The sequence below is a fragment of the Amblyomma mixtum genome, chromosome 3 (genome assembly GCF_055824585.1).
Source record: "Amblyomma mixtum isolate Tamu chromosome 3, ASM5582458v1, whole genome shotgun sequence".
Classification (NCBI taxonomy): domain Eukaryota; kingdom Metazoa; phylum Arthropoda; class Arachnida; order Ixodida; family Ixodidae; genus Amblyomma; species Amblyomma mixtum.
The window spans coordinates 204,839,999-204,860,673 of NC_143014.1; the positions used below are offsets into that span (position 1 = coordinate 204,839,999).

Below are 20,675 nucleotides of genomic sequence, written 5' to 3' on the forward strand. Positions count from 1 at the left end.
AAACACAGCGAAGTCACGTAGTACCAGCCCAATATGTCGCGTCCCTTGGGCCTTGTCCGATGGCTCAGGAATTGTGCGTAGCCTTGGAGCGCAGTCTCTTGACTCCGGGCGTGTCTCGCCGCAGCCGGCCGAAGGAGAACGGCCACGCGGCATCCGCGGTCGTCGCCGGCGCAGCGGTGGCCTTGGACGAAGGCGGTCCTCCGGCGGCCAAGCGCCACCAGCCACTCTCCAGCAGCCCCGGGGCGGCGCGGCTGAGCCCCGGTGTGGGGGGCCACGCTGCGCATCCGCCCCCGGCCGCCTTCCGGTTCGAGGACAGCTCAGCGCCACTCTTCAGGGACCGATACGACCGCTACGACCGGCTCGACAGGGACTTCTACAGACCCTGCTACGGTACGCGATTCCCGCCAGGCGTCATGCCCACTGCCAGCGGCCTCCCGACAGTGGTTTGCCGCACAACTCCGTAACTGCTCATTCGGCGATGCGTTGCCTCGATAGACAAGCCTAGCCTGTGCCCATGCCGTTGAAGTGCCGGCATTGCCATCTGGCGAGCAGCATCTGCTGTGCGCTGTGAACGCGGGCCAAGAGGGGATAAAAAGCTGCTCAGGGAGGAAAAATTCCCGAAATTGTGGGCAAGCGGGGCAACTGCTAGCGTTCTCTTTTTACTGAACTTTGTTATCGACTATGAGGCTGCGTTTTTTATTGGTCTCTTTTTGTACTCTTTGTTTTGTTTGACCTGAGATAGCCCAAAGGTTTACCGAGAGCGAACATATTGATGCTGTAAATGCAAATGCCTGATAAGCTGTGTGCGACGATCGTCGCTGTGCACGAGTTACGCGAATACCCTTGCTGTCTCCTTTTTGACGTGCGCAGGGATGCTGCACAGGGACTACCCCGAGGAACGGGACATGGAAGACGAGTGGAAGAACATCAACACCGTGCGTACCTATACCTCTGAAACGTTCTGGTAGCAGTGCGTGCGAGGCAGTGAAACAAAGGAGGTTTCGCAGTTTTCTGGCCAGATTTTGTTTTGTTTTCTAACTCCCTGCTGTACGCGTATTTTCTGGTTGGAAGGCATGTGAGTTATTAAAAAAAAATTCTGAATGCCTATTCAAGTCAAATAGCCTTCACTCACCGCGCCTATGCAGATTTCATAATTTGCTTCTGAAAGCATTTTATCCGCTTAGTATGTAATCAGTGATCAGTATTATGGTCACAGGTCTTCTCGCTAGTGCGCAGATAGTCCCCACAATGCTTCTGTAAGCATCGACGCCAGGGATCATCGCCTGTGTTCATGCGTGCGACGTGTTGTTAACCCTTTCACCTTCGCATTCAAGTCTTTACTGCAGAGCTCACTGGTGTATGAAGGCTGTCGTTCGTTATGAGATAATTAAAGCTAGCGCTGAAGGAGACTTGTACCACCGACGGCTTTGAAACCGACGTATTTCTGCCCCTGGTTGTGGCACAAAATCAGAACTTCATAACCAGCTACATTTATTGAATTCACTCAATTACTGTGTACGTGATTGACGACAGTTTTTTATTAGAAAGTTGTAGAACATTGAGGAAGGCACGAGCTATGTTTAGCACCGTTGAACCACGACAACGACCAATAGCAGACGCTATTTACCGCTGCCATATTCGAGCACAGCGCTTGTTTTCCTGATTAGCTGCCGAAAAATGAGTGTTCACGATTCTGATATGATTTCACAATAATAATGTAGTGTTTTTTTTTTATCTTGAAAAAACAGCGCTCGCAGACAAAGAACCAGAACGAGAAGGACACACAGCTGCGCTGACTAACTACTTTATTTCGGAAGGCAGCCGATCCGCACCTTTTATACAGAACCGGAGGGAGTGATGCGCACGCGCAAAGATCAGCAATGTGGAAGCACGGAAGGAGCCAACAGATAGGCCAACTACTCTTATTGTCACTGATAGCCAATAACGCAGCCCAAACAAGCGAGAAAAAAAGAAGGGGAGGGGGGGGGGGGGGGGGGTGGAATGAAAAAAGCGGCGAGAAACAAAGGCAGAGAGGGTAAACAGACAATTCTAAAAAGATCCCGAAGAGGCCAACAACCAACACGGCTAAACGAATGACGATGAAAGGTGACAAAGATAAAGGCGCTAAAAGCTGAACAGACTGAAGCATAAAAGGAGCCTGCGGAAGATGTAAAAAATCGGCACGGCTAAAAGATGACAGAATTAAAAGCGTTAAAATTGATAAAAGCAAAAAACCTGAGAAGCCGGTGAAAATGAAAACAAGAAGAGAAGGTGGTCACGAAACTGAAATTGAACAGACAACAGATCCCTAAAATGAAGCAGTGAATCATAAAAACGTGAGGGCGATCAAACCTAAGATGAGATAACAGAGAAGTTTTTGCAGAAAATTTAAGATGGGAAACATCGTAAAAAGTGGACGCCAACAAAACATCAAGGGATGGAACCAAAAGAATGCACTAAATCAAATCGAGGCAGAGAGGAATGAACACTCATTGTCTAACAGGGCAACTGACGGTGTGCTAACGCACTGATCTTTCAGCTTGTTAATAGTGGCTGCTTCAATGATCTCTCGGGTCAGTTGATCTATGTTTTTCGCCAGAATTTCTGCTTCCTTGAAAGTGAGGGAGGCGCGTCGGCAAGGGCTGCGATGACGGCAGTGGATGGCCAAATTACCAGACCTTTTATCCTCAGCATTAGCTTTATGCTCTAGTAACCGCTTGTTTATACATCGTCCTGTTTGGCCGATGTACTTTTGATGTTGTGCAAGTTTTTAACTCGGTTGTGATATGTACTTCCAGCTGATAGAAGTTTGCATAATTTATCCTAACTGAAGATATGCTAATTATAATAGAATAGAAAATGTTCTTTTTATTACGGCCAATCAACAATATTATTTCATTATTTTAGCCTTGGCACAGTGCAACAGTTTGTTTAACCATGCCTTTAGTCACAAGTCATGTAATGTGCAGACCCGGTCATACTTGCAAATAAGAGCGCTGTTTTTTAGTGTACTACGCTTTACAGCGAAGAAAGCGAAATGAGACCATATAGCTGCTGAGCGCACTGCTTGCGCCCTAAATGTAGCCACTTTGATGCAAACCATGCAGACAGGGGCTTTCAAATTTCGCTACCTGTACTCCGCGTGGCAATCTCGCACGGTCTGCGCTGTGTACTCGGGTCTGTGCAGCGAACGAGCGTTAAACTTCCTTGGTGTTGAGGTAGTAATATGGCCAGTGGTGTAGATACTGGCAACGAGAGTAAATTCGAGCACGTATCCTGCAGTATTGGCGATTTTCACGAGATAGAGGGTGAGGCCTGAATACATCCAATATAAGGCAGAGTTATGGAGGACTGCTCCCGGAGTCAGGCTAGGTAGAAAAGCGCTTGTTTCAAAACTTCGCGATAAACTCGCGCTTGTCAATGGTGGCAGCTTCGTGCGAGCCAAACTTCCTTTTTGGTCGAGAGCGGAAAAGAAACAAGCGGCAGAGAAAAAATCGCTGTCGGGCGTTTGGAAACGGCCGGCGTGAATGCGGAGCGATATGTGGCCGACCCGCGCTTTGGCGAAAATTCAATATCCTTGACATCGACGGTGAAGACTCTCGTACAAGAGGTGAATGACAAAATTAGAATGTTAAGTAAACAATACCTATTGATTTCCTATTGCCATTTTTCATCGCAGAAAACAAGCTAGAACTGTTGCCAGTCACTGTTGGTTGAGTTTTATCGTAAACTGCGCCCGTTGGGGCTTTTCCGTGCTTGTGAATTTTATCAACCATGTGAATTTTTAAATATGAATATATATCTATAATCGTGTATGCAAATTGAATGCGAGAATAACGACATCGCCTTTTTCCGTGCTTTATCTTCTCGGAGCAATTAACCGCGCCTAGTGCTCACAGTTTGTTCATAAGCAGTGGATGGACGGCGCATGTAATGAATACAAGACATCTATGATAGAGTTCTTTTCATCAGATTCTATTCTATTCTGGCCACTCACCACCTGTCTGTGTGATTCCAGAGACATCGGTGGCATGGTGCAATTTAAGTGCTAAAAGAATTAAAAAATAAGAGGGCTTGAAATGTTTTTATTTTTGCTCATTTTTTTATGGAATTGGAATCGAATCATTATATCAGCCTTGCCCCACTCTCTTTGGGTAACAAAGCACCATATGAGCATACATGCGTGCCGTAATGAGGTTTGTAATTACAGTGGCAGTCTTGCACAAAACTCACCACACTCGAAATGTGCCCGTGAGTCATGTGTGCTGCTCAACGATTCTTAACAAGCGGTGTCGTGTATTGACATAGGCCCTACTTGTCCAGGCAGATCATCTACCATTTTGAAACACAGATTGTGTGCCTGATAAGAACAGCGTTGTCACGGTCTTGCAAGCGTTCTTCTACAGTGTGAAGACGTCCTGTTCCAATGGTCCTTGTACTGCCTGCACCAGAAAACTCACGCCATGGCGCTTAGCGGCTCCTCTATCTCGTTAGCGTGTAAACATCCATGTGACAACGCTTTTAAGATATATTTTTACCGCAAACCTCTGACAGCAACGACTTAATGTTCCAGCGAGCCGGCGAACCACTCAGGCAACAGAGCAAACGAATCTGTTGCGTGCGCGCCGATCCTTCGCTGACTATAGTTAGCGGCGCCGCCGCAGCGAGGCGTCAGTTTCGTGAAAATCGCGAATAGGGAAAGCGCGCTGAGTGCGTTATGTGCGTGTCCTGCCCATCTACTTCGCCCCCCGTGTTTTTCGCTTAAACGAAGAATATTAGCCGTCAATCAGCCCAACGGTAGGTCTTTAACCACGAGTGGGTAAAGAAAAAAAGAAAACGCTCGATAATTTAGCGCTTGCTGCCGGAAGGTCCTTGTAGTCGAGCCAAGTAATATGCAAAAGTTACCATTCCTCGGGAATTTCAGATCCATTCAGTATAATCGAATATAAGTGTTTTCTACAGTTCCTCAGCTAAGGCCATCTGTGCTGTCCTTGGGGATGAAATCGTGTATCCCTGCCGTGACCCCAGCCGCGCGAGAGCAGTAAAGTCAGCGCAGTTGTCCTGGACTTGCCGGCATTACATTTGCTTGCGTGGTGTCGGGTGTGCAGATGCTAAACTGCATCCTGGGCATGGTGGAGAAGACGAAGCGGGCCATCGCCATCCTGCAGCACCGCAGTCAGGCGGAGCGACCCGACTTCTCGGCGTCCGTGTGGACGGGCAGCCGGCGCCACCTGGACGTCGATTACGACCTCAAGAAGCGGGACCTCATGGCCCACTACAAGTCGGCTGCCGAGATCGACAGGGTCTCTGAGGTCCGACGCCGTGCAGGTGAGCCGCGTGACGATCTTATGCCTTATACGGACTTAGAGGCTTTATGCGATCTTATGCCTTATCTTATACAGACAGTTGTCGCAAGCGGGCAATGCCGCAGGCGTATTGCTCTCCATCTCTGAAGGAGCGGTGGTGCTATAGTTCAGTAAGGCATGTTGACGGGCTAGTTGGTTTTGCATCTTGAAACTTGGAAAAAAAAACCACCTAAGCTCAAATAATTTCACAAGGACACAAAAAGAGACGAGGAGACAACGGACAGGCGCCTGTCCGTTGTCTCCTCGTCTCTTTTTGTGTCCTTGTGAAATTATTTGCGCCTAAGTGGTTTTTTTTTTTTTTCCCGCAAGTTTCAAGGTGGTGCTATGTCTAGGGCAAGAGCTCACATCGGGGCCTAAAAAAAAAACGCGGACTATCGTTGGTTGACGACTTTTATTCTTTCAAACGACGATGTCCGAAGTGTCGCTCTAAAGGACGGCTGCACGTCACTGCGGTGCTACATAGAAATTAGCCGACTGCGAGACACTAGACATTTACCGCTAATGCAGCGTTTTTGAGAGAGTGGCCATGGTCGTTGCAGAGAAGTGGGACGTAGAACGCAAGTCAAGACACAAAAGAAAGGGTCACGGCAGGGAGAGAGATGCGTTGCTGTCGGTAGCATTTAGACGCATGGATCTGTTCGCTCAGCATAATTACCGAGCGTGGGACATACTTTCCAAATACGAAACGAGATTCCCCGAACTAGCAGAAGCTTACCTGTTGCTGTGCACTCAGTTTACATTTCTTCTCCCGACTGTGCACTTAGTTTACATTTCTTCTGCAATTGGGTGCTCCCCTCCGTTCGTGCTCCATTACTGCTTACCTGTTTTCTTCAAGGAGCTTTAATTGAAGAACAGTGGTACTTTCTACACTGGCAACATGGCTGTTTTCTATTTGTCCTACGTTCGCATAAAAGCTCCCCTTGCTGGACGGATTGGAGTTTTATCCCTAAAAACAGAAATCTCTACGTTAACTCTGCAATGCCCTGCTTATCAGGTGAGACAAGATCTGTAAAATAAACCTTAGTTTTCAATAATGCACTTACAAATGTACCGAGCCCTCACTGTATTGCACAAACAACGTTTCCTAATATAATTTCCAAACGATGTCAAAGTATTATTAGCCATAGGTGCAGGAGGCCTTCTGAAATATCAGGTCACTGCCAACGCTATAACCCTCACTGGCAAAACCAAAAATATCAACGGCGGTATCGCAAAATCAGCAGCCCATGGAGTAAATTTGAATATTGCTGTTGATTTCTCGTATGTGACTGAGTATGCATGGGCAGTTTTGTCGTTCGGAAGCGTTCAGAAATTGGCCTGATTTGCTGGTTTTATTTACGCAGTAATCACGTTGTGTCGTAAAACAAAATTAGTACATTTTTTTAACGGAGGGCTCGGTAACTATGAAATGCTGAAAGATCATTCACTTTTCCACTTTTCCGTTGCTTGGGCATTACGAGGTAAAAGGATCGTGTGGCGATCCTGGCATCCGCCGGTCGTGCGGCGGGAGACGGAATAATGAGAGCTTTAGCCATGTCTGCGTGCACATCTTTATTTCGGCAGTTCATTTATGCCCACGATTGGTTTCCCGAGATGCAAAGAACCTGCGCGATAAGTTAGTCACAATGCCATCGAGACTTTGGAAAACAAAAGGACGCTGCTATTCATGGAGTGTGCTTGTCGTTCTGTTCTAAGCTTTGATTCACAAAAGCTAGGCGAGGCCACTGACAGACCTTCCAGAGCTGTAAAACGGTGTGAACTGAGCCGTTAGAAACAGGCAACTTTTTTCCGCCTACATCGCGTGAAATCGCTCCGGTAGGCATCACTCGTGCCGCCTCGTTTTGCAGCGAAAACATGAACATAGCAGGGCAACGCGTACGCGTTTGCCGCAGCAAACTAGAGTGTGAATGAGCCGTCAGAAAAACTGTGAAGAACTGCAGTTGTGTTGGTCGTTCGATTTCATCGATCTTGAAAAGCAGCCTTCACTCGGCTCATAAACATTAGTAAAACAGGTCAGCTTGGCGTGTTTGGTGTCTACTGTAAGAGGAAGAAAACAATGATGCTACGTGACTAGATGTGTCGATTTCTCACTCGCATCGCGACGGCCATTCATTGCGCAAGCACTTTAGGCTTGACGGGAAGGAAGTCACTTAAAGACTCGACTTGGCGCTGAACAAGGCCCTTTCTGCCGTCGCGCGCGCGCAGAGGAGGCGGTGAACGAGGTGAAGCGGCAGGCGGTAGCCGAGCTGCAGAAGGCCGTGTCCGCCGCCGAGTCCAAGGCCAGCGAGCTCGTGGCAGCTGAGCGCACCAAAATGGAGCGGCTTCTGGGCGAGGCGAGACGCCAGGCCGCCGAGGAGGCGCTGGCCGCTGTCAACCACCAGGAGGACTCCACCGAGGTGAGCCTCCGCCGAAAGTCGCTCGCGCATGGGACGCACTCCTGCGAATGCGTTCTTTGACCTGGTCCATTCGTGTCTCGCCCCCTTAAAGCAGAACTGCTGGAACTGCGGACGCAAGGCCAACGAGACGTGCAGTGGCTGCAACGTGGCCCGCTACTGCGGCGCTTTCTGCCAGCACAAGGACTGGGAGAACCACCACCGGGTGTGCGGCCAGCCGTCCTCCAGCCCCAGCAGCAGCGGCGGCCCCGTCGGCAAACGCAGCCCCACGCCTCCTCGCAGGCTAGAAGGCAAGGTGGACGCCCGCCACTAACCGCGCCCATCCGGTCCTTCGTCACCCTCACCATCTTCCCGGCCGACGCAGCTCCCAGCGAGCTATCACACCCAAGACGCACGCGCGGAAGAGCCCACTCATGGACGCGTGGACTCGGAACAGCGCGCCTGGCGAATCTTGTGTGGAGTGTAGTTTTTACGCGCCCGCCCTTGAGCAGAATAGAGACGAGCAAAGGGGCTCCGGCTGTCCACGGTTCTATTAACTGCGCTTCACATATGCCTGTGACCGCTGCCAACGCCGCAGAAAAGAGCAAAAGACTGTGCAGCGCTCGCAGATCGGTGACGCTTTCTGCCATTCTTCGTATACGTTCGCAAACTAAGGACGCCTTTGCTCTTGCTTGCATTCATTTAAACACTACCACATTGTTTTCCTTACTTTGACAGAGTGCTACGAAGTCGGCGCAATGCAGAGGAACGATATGCTTGGTGACAGTGTGCGGCCTCCTAGTGCCACCTCGGCCCCCTAGTGCACTACGTCTGCTGAATCTCATTTTCGGGGCCTTTTGTCCTTGGAAGCACACCAAGTATGCTGCAACAGTTGTAGCATTTCAAAGTGTTCTGTCTTCTTCGTTTAGATCAAACCGCTCATGACCTTTACTTCAACACTGATCTGCTCATCGCGGCTGTCGCGACGAAAATGGCATCAAGCAAGCACATTTTGTTTCGTGGAGCCATGACAAGTGTTAACTGTAGCTGTTGAGTTCACCCAATCGCCGTCATCGACACTCACTCTACTATTCAACAACAGAGGTGAAATTTTGGAAATGTGCGCCTAAACGCCGCTCGACCAGTGGCTGGGTTTCTAGTGCTATCGTCGCGAAGCATCAAGCGCGCACTGACAGCCAACGTGTCCCTCTTCTACGTCGCTACTCCGAATCCGAGAGAATTGGAGAAGGCAGTTTAGCCTGGGTCCGCCTTGCATCATCGCGCTGCCCTCCCCACGTCAACGATCGTGAACCACGAACTGTTGAGGACAGCCCTGGTCGCTGCGTGCTTGGCGGCTGGTCCCCTGCCAGTTGTCCCGAAAGGGGTTTGTGGGTCCTCCCCCCTCGTCCCCGCACCTTGCTCGGCCAGCGGCCGTTGGCGCCCGAGCCGCTTTCGGTACAGGGATCACTCTCTCGTTCAGGACGATCTGGGTGCATGTTTATGCAAAGTAAGCCGCATTCGTCGCTAGTTGTCTGTACATTTCACCTGTTCGCAGTGATACACGAGCCAAATGGGAGAGCCGACGTCGTGGAACGTTTTATTGTGAATGCGGATCTGGGAGCGAGGCTCGCTATCGCACCCGCTCGTCCTTGTCTGCATGTTCCCGAATACATCTACGTCACGAAAAAGACACGAAAGCTAGTCAAACCACAGCCATGATTGTTACAGATGCTTTCAGGAACCTTTAAAGAGCACGTTTTTGTTGTAGCCTTATGTATACACTGCGGTCCGCCAACGCCTGCGCAAGTTGTTGCCTTTTCACCTCCGTTTCTTCTTTTGCCGCGCACTTACTGATGCCCTTCGCATTCGTCTTGCTTCGAAACCTTGTGGACATTTTTAACGTTTTATGTGTGACATTTTCAGCATCCTTGGTTGACTACCATTCTCATTTAAGGAACTCCATGACAACCACATTAATCTCCTTGCTTGTCTTCTAAATAAAGTGAGAGTATGGTCGTTGTGATATAGTTTTATTTTCAGCCTAAGATCTTATTTCAACCTAAGACGTCCACCTTCGCCAATAGGAGGTGGTAATTAGGAGACTATTGCTCCTCTTTGCGGGTAGATAAATCATCACTACCCAGTCGGCCACTGCTATCTACATTGAATTAAAGCACGCGCGCAGGTGCACAGTAGTGCACTCTTTTCAAACTTTTTCTTTTATTCGCTCCATCTAGTCCAGACCACTATGAAATGAATCGTGAAACGTTGTTCGATGGTTGGCGCCACGTGAGAGGACACATGTTGCTGTTGTTAGAGTTGTACGAGACATAGTTGCCTCTTTCAGTTTACTTGTAATCCGGAATGCATATTCTGAAAAAAAAAAAAAAATAGTTTTGCCTGAAAAATGCGATGACTTCGGCCATGGACTTTGGGAAGACTTTCATCGACGCTTCGTTCCGGTGTGTGTGCGTGTGTATTCTAGTCGGCCTCGAGATTCCTGGCGCATTGTCACAAGACTGATTATTTTACTGTCGTGTTTGAGCATAATCGCAAGTTTCCTGCACCATAAGACGCGCGTTTCGCTGCAGGACGAACCTTTCCACTTCCTATTCGACACACGAAGAAAGTGGCCCTGACGCGGAATTTGTTAGGAGCCGATGCGCGACATTTAGCGCCGTACTCTCTGTAAGCAATGGGTCAAAATTTACGCGTAATCACCTCGAAAAAAAAAAAAAAAACACCGCGCGGGAAACTAGAAAACGTCGTTTTTTTCTTTTCCTGCTTAAGAACGAGCCTAGCTCCCCACATTCCTGTCTCCTGGGAGGACGTTCAAGGCAGACTAAGAACCCAGATTCTGCGGTGGGCATTTTAAGGAGGTGTGCTCCCTAACTGGCAAGGAGTCACGGGTGACGAAGCCTCGAAGTACAGTTTCTCTGCTTTGGCCGTTATTTAACCTTGTGTTTGCGTTCGGCAGGGACCCTACAGAAGGCGCTGCTGTTCTAGGCCACTTGGGCGTGGGACTTGAGCTCACTACATAGCAGTGACCTGAGGTCAGTGCCAGATGCGTAGCCTATGGTGCACGGAACATGCGATTGCTTTCGAGATTACGAGTTTTGGAGTTCACTACGCGCGACGCAGTGCTGTACAGCAGTTTTTATGGTGCTTGATAGGCAGCTGGTTCTTCTAGCTAACGCTGAAACGCCGCTGTGTGCCATCGGCGGTGTGCAATTGAGTATTTCCCGTTTCACTGGTCGAAAGAATGCGCAGTGCGCCAGGTACTACACGAAAGAGCTGTTTACACAGTTGTTTGTAGAAGGAAAAAAAAAATGTACAAAAACTTGAGCACTGTACTCAGCCTCTTGCTCTAGTACGTCAGGAAATGCGCCAGTCAGTCTGTGCCCTAGCGTGACCGGTGAAAGTGTGTACTCCTCCGTACTAAGGGCTGAGTCTCGCCGCAAGATAGAAATGAGCGCAAGAAGCCTCCCGCACTTTCCATCTGCGCGCACTCGGCAGGCGTGTGGGCGGTGGGGGCCGGCTGGAGCGCGAAGATGACGTCCTCGAGCACGCCGTTCGACTGCGGACGTCGGCGGACGGCTGCTTTGTCGGCGAAGATGCTTTGCCCTGCCGACGGCGCTCCGTGGCACGCTGCCGTCACGCTCCCTGAGACTTGGCCGCCTGCTGGAGCTGAGACTTGGCGACGGGTGTGCGCAAACGCGCGTCGGCGCCTATGTGTGTGCCTGCGCGGTTCCTTCCCCGCGCGTCGTTCCGAACTGCACTTCTTTCACTTGTGGGACGCAGCCGCTGCTTCGCGCCTGTGCGAACAGTGCCCGATGTCTTGAGCGGATGCGAAAGGAGGGAATGCCTAATATATATATATATACATATATATACATGTATACAGACATACACATAGACATACGAAACTCGCGCTGGCGTAAGCGCCGCGCGATGCTCACTCTTCTACCCGTAGTTGTTGACGTGTGCCCTCGATGTTTTCTGTGGATGAGAGAGTCTCACTGTGTGCGGAATGAAAGACGAGGCACGCGGCTGCATCTCTGTGCTCACCCTCGCTGCGCAAAGATGGGCGTTATTTTAAATTATGTATGGCGCCTTGTTTCTTGCAGGCCGTAGCTGTTTTCTGTTGCGAAGAAAAAAAAGAACTCGCCTTTAGCGGGTTTCTCTCGGCTCATCACGTTTTCCTAGTGTTTCTCTCTAAACAGGGCGCAAGGGGCACCCTTGTAGCTTTCTATGCGAAAGTTTCAACGGAACGAAGCGGGCTTTGGCTACCGCTGACTGACGCCGAGACTAGTCGATGCGTTGATTCAGGTGAACGGGGCGAGAGAGGCAGCCTCTTCCTTTCCCGCTTCCGTGAGAGAAAGAGTAACCTTTACATGCCAGGGTGCTTATTGCAGCGCTGGCAGTGCCCACAGCAAACGGAGGAACGATTCCTAAGCCGGCGACTTCTTTGCGTTGTCATTCTTACCAGACGTGTCACGTTACATACAATAAGAAATCAAAGAAAGAAGGGCGATCATGCGAAACCCGGATCATGCCAAACGTCGTTTACGCTGCAGTGCGTGTTGAATTCTCCATCCTGATTGCTTAACGATCCTTTCCTTTCGTCTCTTCTCTTCTGCACGATTTCGCACGCCAAAATTATGGAAGCAGGAGTTTGGGAAAGAAAGATCCAGTGTCCTCACTCCCTTTCTCCCTCCCTACTTCAGTCACTTCGTAAATAGCCTTGCGGGCCATCGCTTGCTCACTCTGACTGCAGCGCAGCGTTCCATATCTCCGTCTCAACGATAATTCAGCCAGTAGTACTCAGACTCAAAATAATGTTAATAAGATGGTATCGCGGAGAAAGGCTGCCCCAGCATCGTGTCGCAGTTGCGCATTCGCAACAGCACCTTTTATTTTTAGCGATTATTCAGCAGTCATGTTCAGTCACCGGAATGTTTGTTTCAGTAGCATCATTGCATTTTCTAGTCGCTTTTCATTGCGTTGGTCATACACGGCTCTTGCTGGACCAGATTTATTCCGCCTCCCCCCCAACCCCCTTCTCTTTCGATACTTTCGTTCCATGACACGCTTTTCTGTTCTTGTTTTTTTTCTTTAATACAATAAACCTCGGGTCCGTCATGCCACAGCCAGGGTGAGCTTCAAAGCTGTTCCGAGCAGGCATATGAAACAGCAGGCTATAGCCCCTTGCTTAGCATCATTAAAACTTTTTTTTTTTTCACGGGATACCGTGTTCACGCGTAATCGGACGTGAGTGCACATTTCCTCGACGGGGGCGCCGCGCCTACGACGCGAAGTGAGCCAGGCTTTGCCATCTCCCTGTTCTAACGTTACTTGCGGGAAGGAACACCCATTGCTAGTCACCTGCCCTTGTAGCCGGTCGGCCGCCGTACGCGTGAGCGAAACTGGCACTGCGGACGCCGATTTCTAGTCACGTCTGATCGCGTCGGAATCAAAACCGCCAGCCAAATGGGGAAACTACAGCGCCGCCAGTGAATAGTGTTTCGCGCGTCGTTCGGGCGTTCCCATAGGCCGCCTTTGAAGCTGCGCGTATAGCACAGACGAAGCGTACTTGAAAGGCTAGCGTGGCTTCAGTTTGCTTTGAATTGTCCCCGTGCCAGGTAACCAAACTCGCCGCGTAGGTGTTTAGTTGGATCGTGTTTCAGATATGCGGGCGCGATAGCCGGGATCTCAGCGAACAACGTATGTTGGCGAAAGAACGCGCTAACGAAAGTCCGAAAGTACATGTGAAAGCTTCTCTTTATTTCTATTTGTAATTCATTTTTCATATCCATCATTGCTGAAACGGTAGCTGCAGCTCTCGGAAAAATGAAAGTGCACCCACACAGAAACCTTGAGCATAAAAAAGGTAGCAAAAAAAAAAAAAAACAACTAGCCTTTATAGCTAGTTCGGGCGTACTGGACCCCATCGTTATAGAACAAAGGAAAACATCATTTTTGACGTTTGAAATATTTGGAGTGTAAATTTTCCTGTGTGTATTTGAGACGCTACATTTGAAACGTGGCTCCAGTATTGGCCTCATTCTTCAACGCATGTAGGTTTTCAAGTTCAGTGTTGCTTGAAAATCGAATCCGTCTTTAACTGAACTTTTCTCGTCGATAGAATTTTTACGAGCCTTGATAGTTAACCACAAGCAGCCATGTTATTTGCAGCCAGCGACTGCGACAACGTTTTAGTTTCGCACTGTTTGCGCGGGTCCAGTTTGTCAAACACAGCTTGGGCTTAGGCTAAGAAATCGCGAGCCCTTCTGTGTGCGCGCGCGTGGGGCGACTGTTAAGGAGAGAAAAGTCACTGCCGCCAGAATCTCGTCGTAGTTTCGTAGTTTTGAAACTCCGAAGACGGAAAAAAAAAACGGGACAAAGTTTACGCCGAGTTACCTAGACACGCTTCCTCTTCTCGCGCTTATTGCAGCCACAGCAGATGGCATTCGCTCGCTGGCATTGTGTAGTCGCTATTTCACGAATGCGTGGTGCTCATTTGTTTTTTTTTTTTTTTCATTTCGTATTTTGAGTTTTAGTCATCTGACCAAAGCATTGACCCTCAAGTGCTTCGCTCGCCATGTCAATTCATGTCGCCAGTTGCTGCGCGCCTAGTATGTATGTGCGTTGATATTTGCTTCGTTCCGCCTTGTGTCGTTGATGTGTTGTCCCGTTCGGGGCTATTCCAAGCTGAACACCCCCCTGTAGCGCCAAAAAAAAGAAAATGCACGGAGAACAGCCTTCAGAGTGTCTCGTGGTGTATTTCTCCAAGTACCTCATGGCGAACTGATGGAACGTTCTCCGAGTCCGTGAATCACAGTGCCACATTTCGAGTTTTTCAGAGCGCCACCCGCACGGCCTCTGCAGATCGCACTTTGTACATTTATTTCTTTTTCTTTCTTGCGCCGTCTACCTCGAGCCTATCTCTTGGTGCTGTAAACTGATTGTCTGCTTCTTATATCCATGCTTTTTTCTCCCCCTTTCCTTTTTGCCTCCACATTTCCACCAGTTGTGTTGTAACTTTGTGCATCCACGCTGTCAATCGCTCGACTGAAATCATCCACATGTAAAAAAAAAAAAAAACTGTCCACATACACGAGTAACAAGGGAGTCCGTATCACATCGAGTCACCCTACGTGGGACGCGGTGCTTCTGTGGCGCCGGCCGTGCGATTATTGCGTGTAAAATACAGCATACGTATTGTCACCCTTGTCGCGGTGGCGCCGAAAGCTTCAAGGACGATATCGGCCGTTGTGTTGAAGCCGTGTACATGTGACACTCTAATTTAAATGAATAAACGCTTCTATTGTGCCCTGGCCAGAGTCACGACATGAGTCCTTTATTTCTTCTTTCTGTCGCGGCGAGAGACGGTGCTTTCAGCGCCCATCCAGCTGCCTGAAGGTCGTCGGCTGATGAACACGACGCTTCAGCTGCGGTGCCTGGCGGCTGCATTTCAGCGTTTCGGTGCGCTTTATGGGGCCACTGAGGACAAACTGGAATTTCCTTATTACAGAGGCGCTGCTTTCGCCCAAACGGAGGCTTTGTCCGCTCTAGAAACGCCAGAAATTGAGATACAGGTGTCGCCGCCGCGTGCTATTTTCATGAACTGCGAAGACGTCGAGTGAAGTGTTTTCTTCGTGGATCTCAGAGGCTAGACCGCACTGGCAACCATTTCTTGTTGGCCCAGATCACGGAGCCTCCAATGTATTAAGGGTCATCATCGAACGTCACGAGTTTGAATCGAGTGGAGGGGAAAAAAAGTATCCCAGCTTTTACTCGAAATTTCTTAGCAACAAATACTCAGTTTCCTGCCGTACAAACGCCAACAAAGCAAAAAAAAAAAGTAAGACTATCAAGTTTTAAGAATGCCAAAAATTTGATTGAACCAAATTCCAGAAGCAAGATGTGAAAGAAAAAAAAAACCTTTCTTTTATCTATGCAACTCTCAGCAGGTGGCGAAAGGCGCTCTTCCTTTCATTATTAACTCTGGCGAGGAACTCAGCTGTTCTTTGCCCTCCTGTCAACTGCATCGGGTTTGACTCTCCTCTTGAACGACAAAGACTGGTGACAAATCAGCTGTGCCGTATTAGTCGTCGCGAAGTAATGTTCGAAAGAGCCTGCAGCAAAAAAAAAAAAAAATGCCCAGCCACATCGCTAGAGGTTCTGCGAACCTTTCCACTTGCTTGCGCGTCACTCGCCACGTCCATGATAGTTACGCATTCGCAAGCTGTCCTACACTCGCAACGTCATCATCGGCACGATGACGTCACTACGAAAATTGTTCCGTTCGACGCTGTGTAAAAGGTCCTGCTGCTACGGCTGGTTCAGCTAATAGTAAAGCTCCATAGAGGCATCGCGACACTCAGCTCATGAAACGTCAAAATCGTTCGCGGATAGAGCGAGAGTAGTTTGTGATAGCGAACTTCCACAGCTTGCTAGCGGTGTAGAGTTTTATACACCGCTATTGTGGAGCAAAAGGTTCTCGATGTGGGCCTTACCACGACTTCGTTATCACGACCACAGAAACATGTTTGAATCATGGCCAAGTTTGATTTACCCGAGTTCGATCGATATCGGGGTTAGGATATGCTGGTTTACGGAATAGGTCCAGTTTCTGCGCTATATAATAGTTTTCTGTTCCTTTTTCTGCTTAAACCGACTTTAGTGCAGACGGAAGCTTCCGCCAGTAATCTGAACCTGCTTGACTACCCTGCAGCAGATAGAAAAGGTGTTATATCAAATTCCTTGGTGGTGACGCTTCAACAGAACCCAACGGTTGATCTCACCTTCTTTCGAGTTTGCCAACGACAATGCATGAGTTTATAATCAGTTTATAATGCACTTTAATGCTCGGGTACAGCGTCGCAGTAGAGGGGTGGGTCTGTTTCGTAACCGTGACCTTGCCTTCGTATTTATTTGCTGATTTCCCCTTCTTATGGAGCGGCGCAAGAGACAACAGGTAAGATGTCGAACAGAATAGGACGAGGAGAGGCCGTTTACCGAAGCTGATTTGGCGCGCCTTCGCTGCCTCGCATCACGCACAGCACCAGGCGACGTTATGAAAGGCCGGAAACCGCGTGGAACATTGACCACACCACCACCGTAAAAATGAATGAATGAATGAATGAATGAATGAATGAATGAATGAATGAATGAATGAATGAATGAATGAATGAATGGCTTCACTCAGGTATTTCAGCATTACAAGTGCGTGCACAATTAAGCGAACCATCGTGGGAAAAGCCTGATTTGGACATCTTGACTGGCCCTTGGTCCCCTAAAGTGCAAAAAAAACACAAGGTAACATCGCTGTCACCGTCAGACCTAAGCGAACTTTGGGGCCACACTAACGCATACCTGTAATGAGGACTCGTGCCAGCCTCAGTTCGGAAAACAGTGCCTATAGCTACTTGACCGTCAAAAGGGGGGCTAGGTGAGGCGATGTCGTCCTGGAAACGGTCTATTGGGAACTGGGTGCTTGGCCGCTCGATGGGCGCGGCGCGACATTTGTAGGCTCGCGCTGCTTCGTGATGGGAAAAACAACGCGTTCGCCGTTCCGCTCATGTCTCCAATACATATTCACTGCTGCGCGGAAGGGCACAGGCGTCACGCGCATCTGGGCCTGCGAGCTTTTATTCCAATCTCCGTCCATTCTGCATACTAAGGCATTGATTCTCGCACAGCGCCAGCACGTAATTTGGAAGTGAAGAAGCACTCGCGGACGCGCAACCTTTTTTTCTCTCTTTTTTTACTGTCTGTGTCACGTCGATACCGCGTGCTGTGTAGACTGACCACGGCGACTGCCGCTTATAGCTTTCGAAAGGGGAAACCCCCCTGTGCGCATGTTTCGCAAGGACAGCTTGATTTCCCACGGAATCATAATTGGGTCTCGCTTCCTTGCTCCTTGTTTTTCTTTTCGTCCAAATCGCCGCCAAAGCTTGAAGAAAACACGGCTGCCGGCCCGATGCCTATCACGGGAAGTTGGTGGCCGTAGCTGCGCATGCGGTTGTCGCGCCGGTGTCGCGCCGTATTTCTTGCGTGAGATTGCTGCACAGCGGAGGAATACCCCACCCGGTGGTCGTCCTCAGGGCGCCGCGGTGCGCGTGAGTCGGCGGAATCCCTTCCCCGTCCTCTTCGCTGGTGCGTTGTGGGGGTGCAACCTCCTGGGGGACAGCCAAGGAGACACGCCGCTGTGTTTCCCCGCCTGTCTTGGGAAGCTACGGGCAAAGTGAAAAATGGAGCCGGTTACAACGTCCGTGCCTTCTTTGCGTTCCGTATACGACGAACTGGCCTTCCTTCGAAAAAAATAAAAGCGACAATTTCTTCTTAACGCTCTGAAACCGAACGTAAAAACACTAAATACTAAGTTGTTTTTTTTTTTCGAGAAGTCTGCCATGAGGCATAAGTTGAGAAAGGGGGAGTGGAATGTAGGATATAGAAAGTTAAAAGAAGGGGTGGAGACCAGTTTCGGCGAGGTAGTCGCATGGGCTGCTGGTGAACTTATTGTTCATAGTCCACTGCACATAGTCTCCTTCGCGGTTCCACCGCAGGCCCACCTCCCTGAGGAGCCGTTTTCTAATAGGTGCCGTCGCTGGGCAAGTCCACAACAGGTGCCGCACATCACAAATGTCCGGTGCAGCGCCGCAGTGAGGGCACCTGTCAGTTGCTGGCAGATCTTTATCACGCCACCGATGGCGGACAGATGGCGTCACAGCCGCTCTGCCCGAATCCGGTGCACTGATACGTCCTCCTGGCGAGTAAGACTACGCGGGAGAGGGTGCGAACACTGAGGAATTATAGCGCGTGTTCGCTGGCGCAGAGCTTGTGAATCGGAGTCAGTGGACACAAACGGCTCTGGGGGAAGAGGGGAAGGTGGCGGGTCGTCTGATGTGTCAATGTGAGTCATAGTATCTGCTTGAATGTTATGTGGATCGTGAGCATGGCCACGAATCCAGTGTAGGAGCACAGGACATAGGTACTCAGCACAAAGCAGGTGAATTGATTGTGTAATATGGAATGTTTGTCGAACAGCCTTAAGCTGTTTAAGGGCGGCGAGGGTGTCGGTGTAAAGATGAACTGCATTGAATGTGGGAACGGGCGGAAGGGAAGCAATGACAATGTAAATGGCTTGAAGTTTCAATGCCAGGGGGGTGCATGTGTCCGTGGTGTATGTCGCGCGATTGTTGCGATGCGGATGGGAGGGACTATATACAGCAGTAACTCCCCGCTCTGCAGTATGTGATGCATCGGTGTACAGTGTGCACCCTTCAGGCAGATACGCGGCTGATACCGACGGGGAAACAGTGGGGCGATTGTCTGTGAGCTGACAGTACGACCACGGAGGGAGCGTCTTTAAACGATGAAGTTGTAGAGTCTGTTTGCGAGCTCTGTTTGTCACCCGCTGGTCTATGAGTTCACTGAGAGTATTAAGTTGGGCGAACTCCTGAAGCATGGATATGGGTGTTAAACGGGGCAATTATGTTATGGCGCTCATAGCCCCACGATTGATAGCTTCAAGGGAGTCCCACTGTCTGCGGGTGAGCCGTTGATATTGTGCCTTATATATTATCCGTGGCTGAAGGATAGAGCGCACAAGCTGGCGGGCGGTATGAGCACGCGCACCACCAGATCGCATAGCTATGCGACGAATCAGACCTATAGTAGCGTGAGCCGATTTACGGGTGGCTGTCAGCCATGGGGCGCCAGTCCCAGAGGTATGAAGGACGCGGCCAAGAATACGAACAGTTTCTACGTGAGGAATCGGAGAACTACCTACTGTAAAATTTAAAGGGGGAGCTTTCCGTAAACTGGCTTTGCTTCCAATGCGAATAAAACACGATTTAGTAGGCGAGAGGGTTAGATCCAGAGGTGGGAGGCGAGCTAACAAGACATCCAGCGCGTGCTGAAGGACCGACTGATGGATAGACGCATCTGGGTGTCAGCATCACAAGGTTATGTCATCAGTGTACACAAGCACACGGATAGAAGAGATGGTTCCTAGTGTTCGAACAAGAGGAATAAAACCCACATTGAATAATTTGGGGGCGTGAACGGAGCCCTGGGGCACTCCTCTGTTGGAAGTGAAGTTATCAAAGGGCTTTCCGTGGACACGTGCACTGAAGGTTCGATTTGTTAAAAAGGCGTGAATGGAGAGGAGAAACCGGTGAGGGAGATCAAGAGTTTGAAGAGAGGCAAGAATGGCAGAGTGAAGGATGTTATCATATGCCTTTGTTATATCTGTAGCGATCACGGTTCGAACAAGGTGACTCTGCCGAGAGTGGTGAAGCACGTCATCAGCCATAGTAGCAAGACCATCCTCCGTTCCAATTTTTGGACGGAAACCGATTTGGGAATCTGGATAACAATCGTGGGATTCCAGCCACCATGACAAGCGTGCAGCGAGAATGTTTTCGTAAAGCTTGCTGATGGTAGGCGTGAGAGAAATTGGACGAAGGGCAGAGAGAAATGCTGGAGGCTGACTTGACTTGGGTATTGGAACCACAATAGAATGCTTCCACTCTCCAGGCATGACGCCAGAATGCCACACTTGGTTGAAAGTATCAAGTAAGGTTTGCAAAGCAGACCCTTCCAAGTTACAGAATAAAGGTTAGGTATGCCGTCCTGCCCTGGAGAAGTGGTAGGTTTGAGGCGTTCAATGGAGGTCAGAAATTCTGCCATGGTTAAGTCAGAAGTCTGAATACGAAGTGATGCAGTGCTAACCGTCTACTTCAGTGCATCTCCACTGCGGCCTGCGCGGTGAGGTGCCGGAGTCCCGAGAGATGCATGACGAGATCAATTTCCTGCCCTGGAATACGGGTAGCCCTCGAGGCACTTTTTTTCGCACTTTTTTCCTTATTTTCTACAGCAAACTGCGCCTTGCGCCGGGCCAGAAGCACAGTTCCGATTGAGGAAGCAG

The 20,675-nt window shown here is 49.6% G+C and overlaps 1 protein-coding gene across 5 annotated transcripts in view; it reads left to right on the forward strand.

The window, feature by feature from the left end:
- nvy (CBFA2/RUNX1 partner transcriptional co-repressor nervy) overlaps positions 1-15,079 on the forward strand; it is a 169,975-nt gene extending 154,896 nt beyond the window's left edge. For 4 of the 5 annotated variants that reach the window (XM_089582512.1, XM_089582515.1, XM_089582516.1 and 1 more), the window contains 5 exons: positions 125-390; positions 871-935; positions 5,109-5,328; positions 7,572-7,762; positions 7,854-15,079. In XM_089582512.1, coding sequence (XP_089438638.1) covers positions 125-390; positions 871-935; positions 5,109-5,328; positions 7,572-7,762; positions 7,854-8,072 — 961 coding nt within the window. In that variant the 3' untranslated portion in view covers positions 8,073-15,079. The remainder of the gene's footprint in view (positions 1-124; positions 391-870; positions 936-5,108; positions 5,329-7,571; positions 7,763-7,853) is intronic. The other variant, XM_089582513.1, reaches the window with a different exon arrangement.
- Positions 15,080-20,675: the final 5,596 nt, after the last annotated feature.